Source organism: Dendrobates tinctorius, unplaced genomic scaffold, assembly GCF_039654945.1.
Source record: "Dendrobates tinctorius isolate UK_male_01 unplaced genomic scaffold, ASM3965494v1 ptg000250l, whole genome shotgun sequence".
Classification (NCBI taxonomy): Eukaryota; Metazoa; Chordata; class Amphibia; order Anura; family Dendrobatidae; genus Dendrobates; species Dendrobates tinctorius.
Genome location: NW_027361917.1, coordinates 18,100,490 through 18,116,518, shown reverse-complemented (window position 1 = coordinate 18,116,518; position 16,029 = coordinate 18,100,490). Strand labels below are relative to the sequence as shown.

The 16,029-nt window shown below is 39.4% G+C and overlaps 1 protein-coding gene across 1 annotated transcript; it reads right to left on the bottom strand.

Annotated features, from left to right (window-relative positions):
* Positions 1-678: 678 nt before the first annotated feature.
* LOC141063368 (histone H2A type 1-like) lies at positions 679-1,133 on the bottom strand. Its single transcript, XM_073557396.1, has one exon. The coding sequence runs from the start codon at positions 1,091-1,093 to the stop codon at positions 701-703; it is 393 nt and encodes a 130-aa protein (XP_073413497.1). The 5' UTR covers positions 1,094-1,133; the 3' UTR covers positions 679-700.
* Positions 1,134-16,029: the final 14,896 nt, after the last annotated feature.

Here is a 16,029-nt window from a genome sequence, read left to right as displayed (position 1 = left end):
TGGAGTCTGCTCAGCAGCAGAAATTTTTCAGGATGCAATAAGGAGTGTCATTCAACACATCCCAAATGCCTTTAATTACAGTGATGACATATTGGTTTTTGGTAAAACTCAAGCTGAGCATAATCGTGCTCTATATGCTATCTTCGAATGTCTGCTTTCTGCTGGACTCACTTTAAACAAAGAGAAGTGCGAGTTTGACAAGGGTTCATTAGAATTCTATGGTCACATCTTCTCGGCAAAAGGAGTACAACCAGACCCCAAGAAAGTGGAAGCTATCAGAACAGCCTCAATTCCACAGGATGCCAGTGAAGTGCGTTCTTTCCTTGGAATGGCAAGTTACTGTGCTAGATATATTCCGAATTTTTCAACAATCAGCAATCCACTACGGGAACTTACAAAACAAAGTTGTATTTTTCAATGGTCTCAAGACTGTCAGGCCTCTTTTGAAACAATTAAAAATGAACTCTGCTCGACAACCACTATGGCTTATTTTGATCCAGCTCTTCGAACTGAACTGATTGTGGACACCAGTCCCGTGGGACTGGGTGCTATTCTAGCGCAGTACAAGGATAACAATCAAAATCCTCACATCATTTCTTATGCAAGTAAGAGCTTAACAAACACTGAAAGAAAATATTCTCAACCTGCAAAAGAAACCTGAAAAAGGGTTGTGTGGATGATACGGGGTCGGTGGCAGCGCTCACTTGCTCTTGCTGGACTTGCTGCTCTCGGTCTTCTTGGGCAGCAGCACGGCCTGGATGTTGGGCAGGATGCCCCCCTGGGCGATGGTCACCCCACCCAGCAGCCTGTTCAGCTCCTCATCATTGCGCACGGCCAGCTGCAGGTGTCGGGGGATGATGTGGGTCTTCTTGTTGTCCCGGGCGGCATTACCGGCTAATTCCAGGATCTCAGCAGTCAGATACTCCAGCACAGCAGCCAGATAGACCGGAGCCCCGGCGCCCACCCTCTCAGCATAGTTACCCTTGCGGAGAAGTCTGTGCACACGACCAACTGGGAACTGCAGTCCTGCCCGGGATGAGCGGGTCTTGGCTTTAGCACGGACCTTCCCTCCTTGTTTGCCGCGTCCAGACATCACTGCACTCACAGTTATCAGCAGATAGAGAATGCTCTTGTGTGTCTGGCAGCGGATCGGCGAAGGAGAGAGAGCGCACGGCTGGGGCTGCTCCCGGAGCTACCGAGGAGGACCTGCCAGCCCCCTCTTCCCGTGGATTTTAGGAAAGATCAACATGAGATATTTCCAATCTACATCCATGACGAAGTGGTTCTTAGGGTCACAGAGACCAAATTCCTTGGTGTTATCATCTCTCATGATCTTAAATGGGGGAAAAACGTGGATGCTGTTATAAGAAAAGCACAACAGAGGATGTTCTTCCTGCGTCAGCTGAAAAGATATGGTTTGTCTAAGAATCTGCTGATCTTATTCTTTAATGCTGTCATCAGATCTGTGATTTGTTCCTCTCTGATAGTCTGGTATGGGGGAGCCACTGCGCATGACAAACTCCGCTTACAAAGGACTTTCAGAACAGCAGAGAGAATTATAGGCTCCCCCCTGCCTAAAATCCAGGATCTTTATGATAAGAGTATTCGATCCCACGCATTGAAAATTTCATCCGATCCCTCTCACCCGGGACACTCCTCATTCCAACTACTCCCTTCAGGACGTCGCTTCAGAGTCCCCAAATACAGTACCAACCGCCATATGAACAGCTTCTATCCACTCTCTGTTCAACAATTAAATCGTCATGTGTAGACTATATACTGTATCTGTCTTGTTAGATGTTACTTGTTGTATCTGTTGTTATATATTATGTTGCCTCTTTGCCACAAAGAATTCCTTGTATATATGTAATATGTACTTGGCGATAATAAATTTGATTGATTGATTGATTGAAAGCTTGGCAGTTGTCTGGGGATGTGAACACTTTCACTTATTTCTCTATGGAGCTCCCTTCACTATTGTCACAGATCATCAAGCACTTCTTACAATTTTTGGAAATACCAGAGCTAAAATGCCTGCACGAATTGAACGATGGGGCCTACGTCTACAGGACTACAACTATAAAATTGTTCACAAACCTGGAAAATACAGCAATCCGGCTGATTATCTTTCAAGACATCCTACTAATGATGATATACCTGTGCATTCCTCCATTGAAGAATACCTACGTTTTGTTACAGATCATGCCGTGCCAAAAGCACTTTCTCTGGATCAATTTATAAATGAAACAACAAAAGACAAGACACTCTGTGCCCTAATACAAATCATCCAAAATCGAAGGTGGCATGAAATTCAAAAGAAAAATTTCCTGATTCTGAGATTGATCTGAAAGAGTTAAAACTATTCTCAAACGTACGTGAGGAATTATCAGTCACTGAAGAACACCTCATTCTTCGAGGTACCAAACTAGTTGTACCTAAGACTTTGCGTAACTTAGTCATACAGATAGCACATGAAGGTCATTTAGGAATTGTTGGCACAAAGAAGTTACTCAGAGAAAAAGTGTGGTTCCCAAATATGGATCACTTGGTGGAAGAAAAGATTAGACGCTGTTCTACTTGTCAATTAATCACTCCATCATCAACCTTAGAGCCATTACAAATGTCTCCGTTACCCACTGCTGTCTGGGAGGAAGTGGCAGTCGATATATATGGACCATTGCCAAATGGCCAATACATTCTCGTAACAATTGATGAATATTCTCGATACCCTGTCATTTCATTTATCTCTTCAACATCTGCTAATAATGTTATACCAGAGCTGGACGACATTTTCTCGGCATATGGTATTACAAGAGTGGTCAAAACAGACAATGGACCTCCATTCAATGGACATGTGTTTACACAATTTTCTGAATACTTGGGATTCAATCACAGGAAAATCACACCTTGCTGGCCGCAAGCCAATGGAATTGTGGAACGTTTTATGCGCACTCTGGGGAAACGTATCAAGGCAGCGAGTCTGGAGCACATCCCACTGAAACAGTCATTATACAAATTCATGCGTAATTACCGCAATACGCCACACTCCACTACTAATGCTGCTCCAGCTCATTTAATGTTCAGCAGAACCCTGCGTATACGTCTCCCTGATGTGACCAGCCATCCCCGACTGAGTGACTCCTCAGTGAGATCCACAGATTTCTCCAACAAACAAGCCATGAAACGTTATGCAGACAGAAGGCGAAGGACACAGTCAAGTGCCATCGAAAGAGGGGATGTCGTGGTGGTACGTCAAAGACCAACCAACAAGACCTCACCTGTATATGGTCCTGCAAAATATTATGTTACTAAAAGGAAAGGCAGCATGATCACAGCTGAACGAGATGGACACTCCATAACGCGAAATTCTTCATATTTTAAAGTCATACCGCAGAATGATGACAATGACCTCTCTTTGGTGGAAGATTTGGTATCCGATGGTGGAGAGGACGAACAAGAGGTAGCTGGTCCATCAATAATGAACCCTCTCAATGAGCCCAGACGTTATCCTACACGAGAGAGAAGAGCTCCATCGAGGCTTATTGAAGAAGTGTAATTACAGTTTTTTGTTTTTTTTTGTTTGTTTCTCTGGTTTTGGAATTGAACAAATAAGACAAAACGGACATATGATGTCTTTGGACGTTTTCATGTTGTTGCATTTATCAGTAATATGCGTTATTTATAGAAAAAAAAAAAGGGGATGATGTAATGTATAATAATTAGATCTGTCTCTTTAAGCAAGCCAGACTTATGGGACTTGGGGGGTGGAGACAATAGGGATGAGAAGGGAAGTTTCAGTTTCGCTTCTGTGTAGCATGGGAATGCAACTGTTATGCTGTGTGCTGGAGGACGAAGAATAAAACGTAGCTAAAGTTTAATACCTTGAATTCTTCATAACGTGGGGATATTACAACTACTGATAGGGTATTTACAATGACATACAGTTGTGCACAAAAGTTTACATACCCCGGCAGAATTTTTGCCTTCTTGGCCTTATTTCAGAGAATATGAATGATAACACCAACTTTTTCTCCACTTACGGTTAGTCATTAGGTGAAGCCAATTATTGTCAAACTACTGTGTTTTCTCTTTTTAAATCATAGTGACAGCCCAAAACATCCAAATGACCCTGATCAAAAGTTCACATATCTCATTTCTTAATACCGTTTATCGCCCCTTCTAACATCAATGACAGCTTGAAGTCTTTTGTGGCAGTTGTGGATGAGGTGCTTTATTTTCTCAGATTGTAAAGCTGTCCGCTCTTCTTGCATCGACGTGGTGAGTGCCGTTTTTTATGAAGCCTCTCATATGTTGATTTCTCAGCCACTAACACATTAAAATGAATACTGCTACTATATGTTTTATAGAGGTTAAATTCCATATAATTATTATTTAATTATACTGTATAGAGTTTATTTTCCATTTACAGACTCCTTTTAATATTTTAAATCATAGAAATAATTCTCATTTGAAAACACATTGTGAACAACTATGAGCAGAAATTTTATTTATGGCATATACAACAATAGAAGCAAGAACCTTGGAATGATGACAGTGACTGGCAAAATGGAATATTTCTTCCAAGAGTCGTAATTGAAACTCATATTTTATTTCTCTTCTACAGCTTTACAGAATCATATATTACAATATGGATGCTGAGGTCATGAAAATGATTGTAGGAATGGTAAATGTGACCTCATACAAGGCATATTATTAATGCCTTTGTTTTACTTCAATTCTTTTACATTAATGTTTTAATTTCTTAAAATTTTCCTTTTACTTTGAATTGACCTGCTTCAATAAAACCAGAAATAAATAAAAGGCTTTTATAAATTTATATTAACCTCTAAACGCTGCAACAAAGTTTGGTACTTAAAGGGGTATTCCCATCTCCAAGATCCTATCCCAAGTTCTAATAGTTGTAATAATATTAATAATATTAGAAAATACCTCCAATTAGAAATGTGGTATAGTTCTTCTGATTCGCTATGTCAATAAACACAGCTGAAGATGGTGATATGTTACTCCAGGTGGGAATAATGTGTACAATAAAAAATAATAAAATCCAAAAATTAAAGAAAGAGTGAGAATAAAATTACTATATAAAAAGGCCTTTATTTTACAAAATGGCACAACAACATATAAAATGTATATATACATATACACATATATTCGTAATACAATATTAGTGTAAAAAGGCAATTGAACCGCTTACAATAAATGGAGAGTAAAGGATCTTGTAGATACAGATAATAGATCCACTATTATAACAAAATAATCCCTATATCCCACAGGCCTGGTGCAGGAAGAAAAAAAAATTTGTAATATATAAAATATATATATATCTGAAGGGCAAAGGTTTTAGCAGCAATAAAGTACATTTGTGCATTTTTTTTTGCAAAAATTTTTTTTGCACATTGCAGATATTAAATTATATTGTGAGTTTGCACAACAGGTCTATGTTATTTGCACTCTATATATCTTTGTGCATTTCCAGCATAATCAGATATTCATACAAAATTCTTTTTACTATTCGAGGTCATCATACTTTATTGCTGCTAAAACCTTTGCCTTTTATATATATATATATATATATATTTTTTATATATTACATTTTTTGGGCTGAAAGTCCCCCTCTCGGCTTATACGCGAGTCATATATGGGGGTTGGAGGGTGAGTGGGGGGTGTCAGAGACCGTACTCCCCCCTCCTGGCACAGTCTCTGCAGCCCCCCTGCTTCCCCCATGATCTCAGTGTCCCAGCTGTTCCTGCATTCAGCAGTCACGTGGTACTGCTCATTAAACTCATGAAGTTGCGCATATTTAATGAGCGGTACCACGTGACTGCTGAATGCAGGAACAGCCTGGGATGCCGAAATCATGCTGGAAGCAGGTGATGAAGAGACCGGGAGCCAGGAGGGGGATGGTGAGTATCACGGGGGAGCAGAGCAATACTTACCGCTCCCCGTTCCATCGCTGTCTCCGGGTCCTCTAGCTGTGACATTTAGCGGAGGGCACGATGACGTAGTCAGTGTGTGCCCTCTGCTAACGTCACTGCACAGGACCCGGGAGACAGCGATGGAACCTGGATCGGAAAATATAGCCAGTGTCGGGGGCCTGAGAAAGGGGCTACACCGGCACCTTGCCCCCAGCGATGGAGAGGTGAGTATGTCTTTTTTTTTTATAGCAGCAGCGGCAGCAGCATATGGGGGGTATTTTATGTATGAAGCTTCTACTTAGGCCACCATTAACCCTTGTGCAGCATATGGGGGTATTTATGTATGGCGCATCTACTTGGGACACCATTAACCCTTGTGCAGTAATATATGGGGGTATTTATCCTTGGAGCATCTTGTTGGGCCACCATTAACCCTTTTGCAGCATTTTATGGGGGTATTTATCTATGGAGCATCTTTTTGGACCACCATTAACCCTTGTGCAGCACCACCCTCGGCTTATACATGAGTCAATAAGTTTCCCAGGTTTTTTGTGGCAAAATTAGGGGGGTCTGCGTATAAGCGGGTCGGCTTATACTTGAGTATATACGGTAAGTATCCATTGTTACGACCATGAGCAACTAGCTAACTAAGTTACTGCCACCATATGATTGGTCGTAACTATGGATAGCTAAGCTACTACAATACTCTGCACATGGGATAAGCTACTTAGCAAAACGAAAGAACTATACTACATTTCTAATTGGAAAAATTTGCTAATATTGTTATTACACCTACTATATATTTGAAACAAGAGGGGATTATAGGGAGAAAAATGGGAAGCGCAAGCTTCTAAGTGTAGTAGTTAATTATCAAAGGTATATACTCAGTGTGAATACACTCACCTATTTGGTGTCTTGAGATACTGCATGTAGATCCCGTCCCTGGATCACTCCATTCCTCTTTCCATTCAGTTTGCTGCAAAGATCTGGGAACTAGTGAGAGCACTGGACAGCGCTTTCATAGGTAGTAACACTTGGTGAATGTTTTTCCCAGCAATATGCGCTCCTGAAGGATGATGATGGAACTTGATATTTAGATTCAAGGATGATTTTTATTTTTAATTCAAAATAGAATACAACCGGTTTCGACTGCTAAGAGTCTTCCTCAGGTATAATGTCAAGAATATAAACGGATCTGTCTGAACACATTTTATAGCAGATCTCCCTGCATGTGGTTTTGGGTGGGGGCTGAAAGGTCTGTTTTTCAGACACACCCAGATACTCAGATATACAGGATTTTGTACTCTGAGGAATCAAACAAAACCCATATACCAAATAAATGTTACACAAAAAGTTTCACACAAAAATATTTTCACATAAAAAACAATTAAAAAGTATATATATAAAAATATTCCAAACTTTTCACACAAATTTTTTTTTTTTTTTTTTTTTCCCCTTTTTCTAAAAACACTATAAATAACACATAACACATAATATTATTTATAGTGTTTTTAGAAAAAGGGAAAAAAAAAAAAAATTTGTGTGAAAAGTTTGGAATATTTTTATATATATACTTTTTAATTGTTTTTTATGTGAAAATATTTTTGTGTGAAACTTTTTGTGTAACATTTATTTGGTATATGGGTTTTGTTTGATTCCTCAGAGTACAAAATCCTGTATATCTGAGTATCTGGGTGTGTCTGAAAAACAGACCTTTCAGCCCCCACCCAAAACCACATGCAGGGAGATCTGCTATAAAATGTGTTCAGACAGATCCGTTTATATTCTTGACATTATACCTGAGGAAGACTCTTAGCAGTCGAAACCGGTTGTAGTCTATTTTGAATTAAAAATAAAAATCATCCTTGAATCTAAATATCAAGTTCCATCATCATCCTTCAGGAGCGCATATTGCTGGGAAAAACATTCACCAAGACCTACTATATATTGGGATAGGATCTTAGAGATGGGAATACCCCTTTAATAATGCAGCAATACTTCATCTCTGCATTTCAAAGCCCTAACTATTTCTCTTTCTATTGATGTGGCAGTATGAGGGCTTGCTGGTTGTGGTAAGAGTTGTAATTTTTACAGACTCTATTATCCGATTTGTAAAATGTGTAAAAAATATACATTATTTTAGTTTTGCAGGATGATGGAAAGAAAACAAAATGGAAAACTGCCTTAAGCTCAAGCTGCATGGACGTGCTGCCTTAGGCTCCTGCTCTGCCTAGCCTGAAAAGCTACATCATAGCATCAACAGTGGATTATTTTTGGAGTTTTGGATATTGGAATCATCCTGGAAACTTTTGTATCATGTAACATAATTACCACTGTTCAAAGAGCTGAGGTTCCCACCCTGTCAAATGACAGTATGAGCCAGCAGCTGTGACCGGCTATAAAAGGGTTACCTCCGGTCACAGGCGTGAACTGATGTGAGAGTACTAGCCCCCACAGCCTATGTCTGCTGCAGCTGATAACAGCGAGAGCAGGTGCCGCTGATGGGAGTGTTCATCAGCCAGCACTTGTGCTATAAGTAAATAAACAAATAAAAAATGATGCGAGGTCTCTTCTATTTTTTGCAACCAGCATAGGCAAAACTATCAGCTGCGGGCTGCAACCCTCAGCTGTCAGCCTTATTATGGCTGGTTATCAAGAATAGAGGAGTACCACACTGTGAATTTAAATGTTTTAACTAAATAATTTTAAAAAAAGCATGCTTCCCCAGCCCATTTTTGATAATCAGCCAAGCTAACGCAAACAGCCGGGGCTGGTATTCTCAGACTGGTAAGGGGCCATGTATGTTGGCCCCCTCCAGCCTAAAAATAGCACCCCTTAGCCACCCCAGAAAAGGCTCATCTGTTAGTATGCAGTGTCCAACTCGCACCAGCATCCAACCCGCAGTGTTTACTGACCGTGAGAACGTGTCCTTACAGAGACAAACATACCCGACACTACAGCTATTGCTGGTACACGCTGTACAAACGATGAGCGGTCTGTATCACCTGTCAGGAGAGCTTTAATAACTTTATTATAATAAGTTATTTACTATATCAGTATTACATATAACACAGCTCATGCTGTGGTTACTGTATGAGGGCTTGTTATACTCACAGGCTGGGCTTATAATAAGACCCTGGTTGTAAGAATAATAAGCTCCCTAACTCCTCATCAGCCCCCCAAAAGGCATTTATTACATGTGATGTAGTGCAGAACACTAAACACTATAATAATAAGTATAATAAGGCCCCCACCCCCTCCACCAACCCTTCTGTTCCCACCCTGCCCCCATCCTCTCACATTCACCCCACAGTGACCATTACATACCTGAATTTAATTAGCCTAATACATTCTGGCCACCTTCAGATGATGTTTGCAGGCAGGTAGTTTATAGATGTCACTGATAATTTCTGGTCCAAGTGCTGGAGGCAAAGAGAGCATGAGATGAGGTCAGATGGGCCCAAGAAGTGCCTGAGGTAAATCAGAGGTGAGCACTAGGACCCAGGGGAGGTCCAGCATGCACGAACCAGAGCATGTAGGGAAGCGAGCTGACTGAGCACTGACAGCGGGACCTGTGAGAATCCTATCAGCTTGCCTATTACACTGCAATGAGGACTCTGCCACTGTGCTAGCCAGCGTGCAGAGTCTCAGGACGATAGGAAAGCATGCAATTTACCATGTTCTCCTTCAGTACTGACTGATGACAGAAGCGGCAGTGGATCCGAGTGGGCCCCTTCATGGAATGGGGCCCGGGGCAGCGGCCCACTCTACACCCCCAGTAGTGACGCTACTGGCTGGTTGTCAAAAATGAGAGGGACTCCACACTGTTTTTTATAATTATTTATTTAAATAATTTTAAAAAAGGTGTGGGGACCCCTCTATTCTTGATAACAAGCCATAATAAAGCTGACAGCTGAGGGTTGCAGCCCACAGCTGTTAGTTTTGCCTCTGATAGTTATCAAAAATAGAAGAGACTCCACATTATTCTTTTAAAAATGTATTTATTTATAGCACAGATGTCGGCTGATAAATATTCCCATCAGTGGCGCCTGCTTTCGCTGTTAACAGCGAAAGTCGGCGTAGGCTGTTGGGAGTAGTACTCTCACATCAGTCAATGTGTGTGAACTGAGGTAACCTTTTTACCACCGATTAGAGCTGCTGGCTCTCCCTGTCATCTGGCAGCTTATGAACCGCAGCTCTCTGACCATTGGTTCTGAAACTGAGGTAGATCTAAAGTAAAAATCTGTAATTAATAAAAATCCAGATGGTAATATAAATATAGTAACAGAGGTTAGAAGTAAAGCAGGAGCTATACAAGAACAAACCTCATATTACCAATATATCTTCTGATTCAATTAAATTGATTGAACCGCCTAATATGCATATTATACAACAGGACAATAAAGCTCTACAGTCAAAATCCAAGAACACATTACAAAGTGCAGCCACTGTATAAAAATGAAAATTATTTTACTAAATAATGTAAAAGGATGCCTCCTAAGCAAGAACTAAGGATGACCTCCTCCTTAAAAACTTTAAATTCTACCTTTTATGATAAAGATGATTATTGGGGAAATGAGGGTTGGGGAGAGAATGTCAGTAAAATTGAACCTATGTTTATTACAGTTAAATGAAAAGAAATGGGAAACACGATAGAACCAATTAAAGGCAGAAGGAGTTGTTTGCGAATCAGAGTCAGACAAAGAATCTGAAGATTGTTCACTGAATGCATTTCCTGTCATACACAGGCCTAGAATTGAAAATTACAGGGCAGCACAGTGGCTCAGTGGTTAGCACAGTAGCCTTGCAGTGTATGAGTTTGTATGTTGTTCCTGTGTTTGCGTGGGTTTCTTCTTGGCACTCCGGTTTTTCCAACATGACAAAGACATACAGTACTAATAAGGAACCTAGAGCCCCAATAGGGACAGTGTCGATAGTGTCTGTAAAGTGCTGTGGAATGAATGGCGCTATAGAGCTCTGGCAAAAATTAAGAGACCACCACATCAAATCCCTGTCATGGGCAGCCCATTCTCCAGACCTGAATCCCATTGAAAACCTCTGGAATGTAATCAAGAGGATGATGGATAGTCACAAGCCATCAAACAAAGAGGAACTGCTTTAATTTTTGCGCCAGAAGCAGTGTGAAAGACTGGTGGAAAGCATGCCAAGACACATTAAAGCTGTGATTAAAAATCATAATTATTCCACAAAATATTGATTTCTGAACTCTTCCAGAGTTAAAACATTAGTATTGTTGTTTCTAAATGATTATGAACTTGTTTTCTTTGCATTATCTGAGGTCTGAAAGCAATGGTTCTTTTATATAATTTTGACCATTTCTCATTTTTAGAAAAATAAATACAAAATGTATTGGAAATTCGGAGACCTGTTGTCAGTAGTTTATAGAATAAAAGAACAATTTACATTTAACTCAAAACTATACCTATAAAGAGAAAAATCAGACAAACTGAACATTTTGCAGTGGTCTCTCTCTTAATTTTGGCCTTAACAGTATAAGTGAGTAAAATAAATAAAATAAATAAATAATATGACATATCCCACCCAAACATATCAAGCTCAAATTTAGAATTACTGTCAAAAACTTCACCAGAATTGTCCAAAATTGAACAAGTTATGAAAGAACTAATAATGGCATCCAATAACCAGCTGAGTAAAAAATCTTGATAACTTGCAACTGTCTATCAATTCTGTCAACACCAAAGTCTTTGTAAAAGTGGATGAAATTACAGTGAGACACAATACATTGGAGAAGGTCCACCTCTCCTTAAAAGAAGAAGTCAAACAACTGAAACTAAAAATTACAGATTTTGAAGACAGAAAACAGACAAAACAAGGTCAAGTTTAGAAGTATACCGAAAAATGTGTCCCCAAGCAATTTTTCGTAGTTTATCAAAGATCTGGTCCATAACTACCATACAAAATATCAACTATTGGACAATATGAGAAGAAATATCCAACTACCGACCCCATTTTATAATGTCCAGATTTTTCCACATCTAGGACATTCTAAAACTAGGAAAGCTTTTTTGGAGATTAACAACATTTTAAGTTCAAAAACCGTTCCATACAAATGAAGATTTCACACAAGACTCACACAAAGGGAATACATATGTAATCCTAAATGTGGACGATGGATGGAAAATTTCTCATCTCTCATAATCTGATTGAAGAAAAAGATCAAAGATCAGAGACGGGTGAAGAAGAACAGGGTACTACTCGAATGGGCAACAATTTCCACTGTTTGTTGAATATATATAATGCTGGTATTATTAGTGTTGCTTTTTTCATCATTTCAAATTGGACAGTGCCAATTGAGCGAATTTTCTCCCCATAAGTAAAGGGTGTACCCTTATGTCAGACTACTGAATCGTGCCAGATGTTACTCTTTCTTTTTGCAGTTTCTGGCTAATATGTGTAATACTGTGTGATATTTTAATGATTAGGATTGCATTTGTAGTTGGTATTTTTCGTGCACCCATTGTTTTGTAACCAAGACTTCTGTTTCAGATTCTTTTGGTATGTTAAGGTTCAAAATTACGGTATATGCATCCTTACATTGCAAGATAGGAGTTAAATTTATGTCACATGTTAAAGGTCTCAATAGGCCCATGATAAGATATCAAGCTTGGAAAAACGCAAAAAAGTCAAACGCAGATGTTATTGGTTTACAGGAGACTAAATTCTCTTTGATTAATCCCTCCAAATTTACACATAGAAAAAAGAAAAATAAGTAGATGTCATTAGGGTGTGTGCATACGGTGCGGATTTTGCTGCGGATCTGCAGCGGATTTGCCTGTGCAGATCCGCTGCAGATCCGCAAGCAAGGTACAGTACAATGTTAACCAATGGATTTTAAAAACCGCAGTGCACATGCTGCGGATTTTTCCGTGCGGATTTGCTGCGGTTTTAAATCCACAGCATGTCAATTCTTTCTGCGGATTCCTCAGCGGTTTGACACCTGTTCCATTGTACAGGTGTAAAAATGCAGGGGCAAAACGCAGGCAAATCTGCAGGTAAACCTGCAAATCCGCGCTAAAAAATCCGCAGCTGAATCCGCACTGTGTGCACTCACCCTTATAGCCATTAGGGCTACTGTGGTCTTTCAATTATTAGAGGAAATCCAGGATGACAAAGGCCTCTTTCATATCCTCATTTTCAGAATCAATAACAGTGAATTTACTATACCAAGTACCGTATATACGGCCCTAACAGGGGTCAAATCTTCATTTTTAATAAAATCCCGAAAAAAATACAAAAACATCGAAAAGGAAATTTGCCAGTGCTAGGAAATTTTAACATAATCCCAGTTCAGACATTAGATATGGCCGCTACAACTAGGAATAAAGTCTTTATGTTAAAGAAATGGATAAATCAAGAAAATCTATATGATGCCTTTAGATGTTTTATTACAACTTCGAGAGAATACATAAATTATTCACACAGACAACAAACTTTTAAGGATTGATCTTATTATGACAAATATCCAGTCACTACTCAAAATTAAAGACCTATCTGTAGGAAAAATTACATTGTAAGACCATGCCCCCTTTTTTTTTCATTTCAACTAAATAAGAGTTTAATTTATGCTAAAAGTTGGTGATGTAATTCCTTAGTTGGATTACCCACAGTTCAAAAAACAAATCGAGGAATCGATTTGAAATTATTTTAAGGAGAACTCATCTCTCAAGAAATATAATCAGACATTGTGTGGAACGCACATAAGGCTGATATTAGGGGTCTACTTATACAACTCAATTAAAAAATTCCAAAAAAATGCTAAAGTGAAAATACTCACCTGAAAATCATGAAATTAAGGTCAGAACTTAAATCTTTGATCGTGGAGAAACATGGCAAAATGGTTCAAGCCATTAAAAGTAGATATTACTTTGAGTATAATAAGTTGTCAAAATTAATGGTCAACAAAATTAAGCAACAGAGACTTAAAACAAAAATTCAATTTATTTAACAAGCCAATATTCATATTTCCCACACTAGGGATTTATCAGATGCTTTTGCTTCTTATTATAAGTCTTTGTACAAGAAGTCCATCAACCTAGAGAGGAGATATCCAATTTTTATAGAATCTTAGAATATTAGAGTTGAAAGAGACCTCCAGGGTCATCATGTCCAACCCCCTGCTCAATTCAGCAATGCAGGATTCACTAAACCATCTCAGAAAGATCTCTGTCCAGCCTCTGTTTGAAGACTTCCATTGAAGGAGAACTCACCATGTATTTTCTCTCAGAAATACATCTCCCCAAACTCACAGAGGAGCAAATTATAGATTTAAATTCCCCCTCTTCAATCAAGGCAGTGGAATCAATAATACACCAACTTAAAAAGAAAGAAAAAACTAAATTTTGCAATAATTTGTTTAATGCCTTTCACTGTGCATTACAAACGACAGGCTAACTTTACCAATATCTCTATAGCAATACCAGATTTATAAAAGATTCTTAAATTTTATTATGGCACAAAGAAACATTTCTTTTTAAAAAAATCATTTATGTTTTGCTTCGTTCTGAGAACCATAACTTGTATTTTTCTTTTGACACTGCGTTGTGAGGGCTTGTTTCATGTGGAACAAGTTGTAGCTTTTATTACTATTATTTTGAGGTAGACACAATGTTATGATCCTTTTTATTACATTTTTAGGGGAAATATAGCAAACAATCAGCAACGCTGGCATTGCTTTTATATGGCTTTTACCATGTGTTTTAATGAATTTTATAACAGGGGTCACTATGAATAGCACAGCACCAATTATTAATACTTTTTCTTAATGTTTTATTTACTTTCCAATAAAAGAGACTTTGTTAGCGAAAAAGGTGACATTTTTATACTTGGAATTTCTTTTAGTCTTACAAAACCTTTTTTATACTTTCTTTAGACTCAGCAGGGGATTCGAATGTGCGATCTCCTGACCGCTGACATAATGCACTGTAAAACTTCTCTACTGTAGTGTAGCATATGCCCGTCATTTATCCTATCTGGCTATTGGCTGCCATGGAAACCAATCAACATCATGCAACCTTGTTATGAGCGATGATTAGGAGATTAAAGGACATGTGGTATCAAAACACTTAAATTGCCAGGATTGGAATTATTTCTGATTCTGGTAGCTACAGAGAAGTGTCACATATAATTCAGAATACATATCTGTCGTGGACGTAGAGTGAGTCTTGGGAATTACTTCCCAACTGTCCTGTCCTTTGTTCATCAGATTCTGGAAAGGATTTAATTGCTGAAAGATATTATCACGTGGTCTGGTCTATTCTCTGTGTAAAATTACTGAACCTTGATCCAGACTATAATGAAAGATGGACCAGGGTGGGTGATTGCGAGAGACCAAAAGGAATTATCTCACTTTCTCTATGTGCCATTTAGAGGAGGTAGCTCTCCTATAAGTCAATGTCCGACTGCCATGGTCACGTGTGACTGGAAACACCGCCTCCAGCAGGGCGAATTTATATGACACGCGTGACCCTGGATACACCGCCTCCAGCAGGGCGAATTTAAATAATAGAACGTGCAGCCAGATACACCGCCTCCAGCAGGCGAATTTCAGTAGTACATGTATGTCTGGATACACCGCCTCCAGCAGGGCGAATTTCAGAATAAAGGGGAAAACCAGGAAAACAATTACAATGGTGGCCCTGAAATAGGGAATGGGGACGTGGAGACCTCCTGCACTCCCCTGAGTCAGTGTCTCTACACTCCTAATGATCCCTAGGCCGGCTCCGCACTGGGCGCCGATCAGGATACCTGAAATCCCTAGCTTGCCCTGAATCAATCCCTTACTAGTGAAGTGGACGGTGCAGAAACTAATCCCACCACTGCACTAAAACACACATTGAGGAAAGTGACAAACAGTGAAACACCACTTAGCTTTGCTCTGTTGCTAATGCTCCAAGCAACAGAGTCTGACACCTGAGTGCATCTTTTCCTCCAACCGGATCCAACATCTGAGTGCAGCTTTCCAGCAACAGAGTCCCGCATCTGAGTGCAGCTTTCCAGCAACAGAGTCCAGCATCCGAGTGCAGCTTTCCAGCAACAGAGTTCAGCATCTGAG

Excerpts from the sequence above, each read along its gene's own strand:
- LOC141063368 (XM_073557396.1), bottom strand. The coding sequence starts at position 1,093 with ATGTCTGGACGCGGCAAACAAGGAGGGAAGGTCCGTGCTAAAGCCAAG.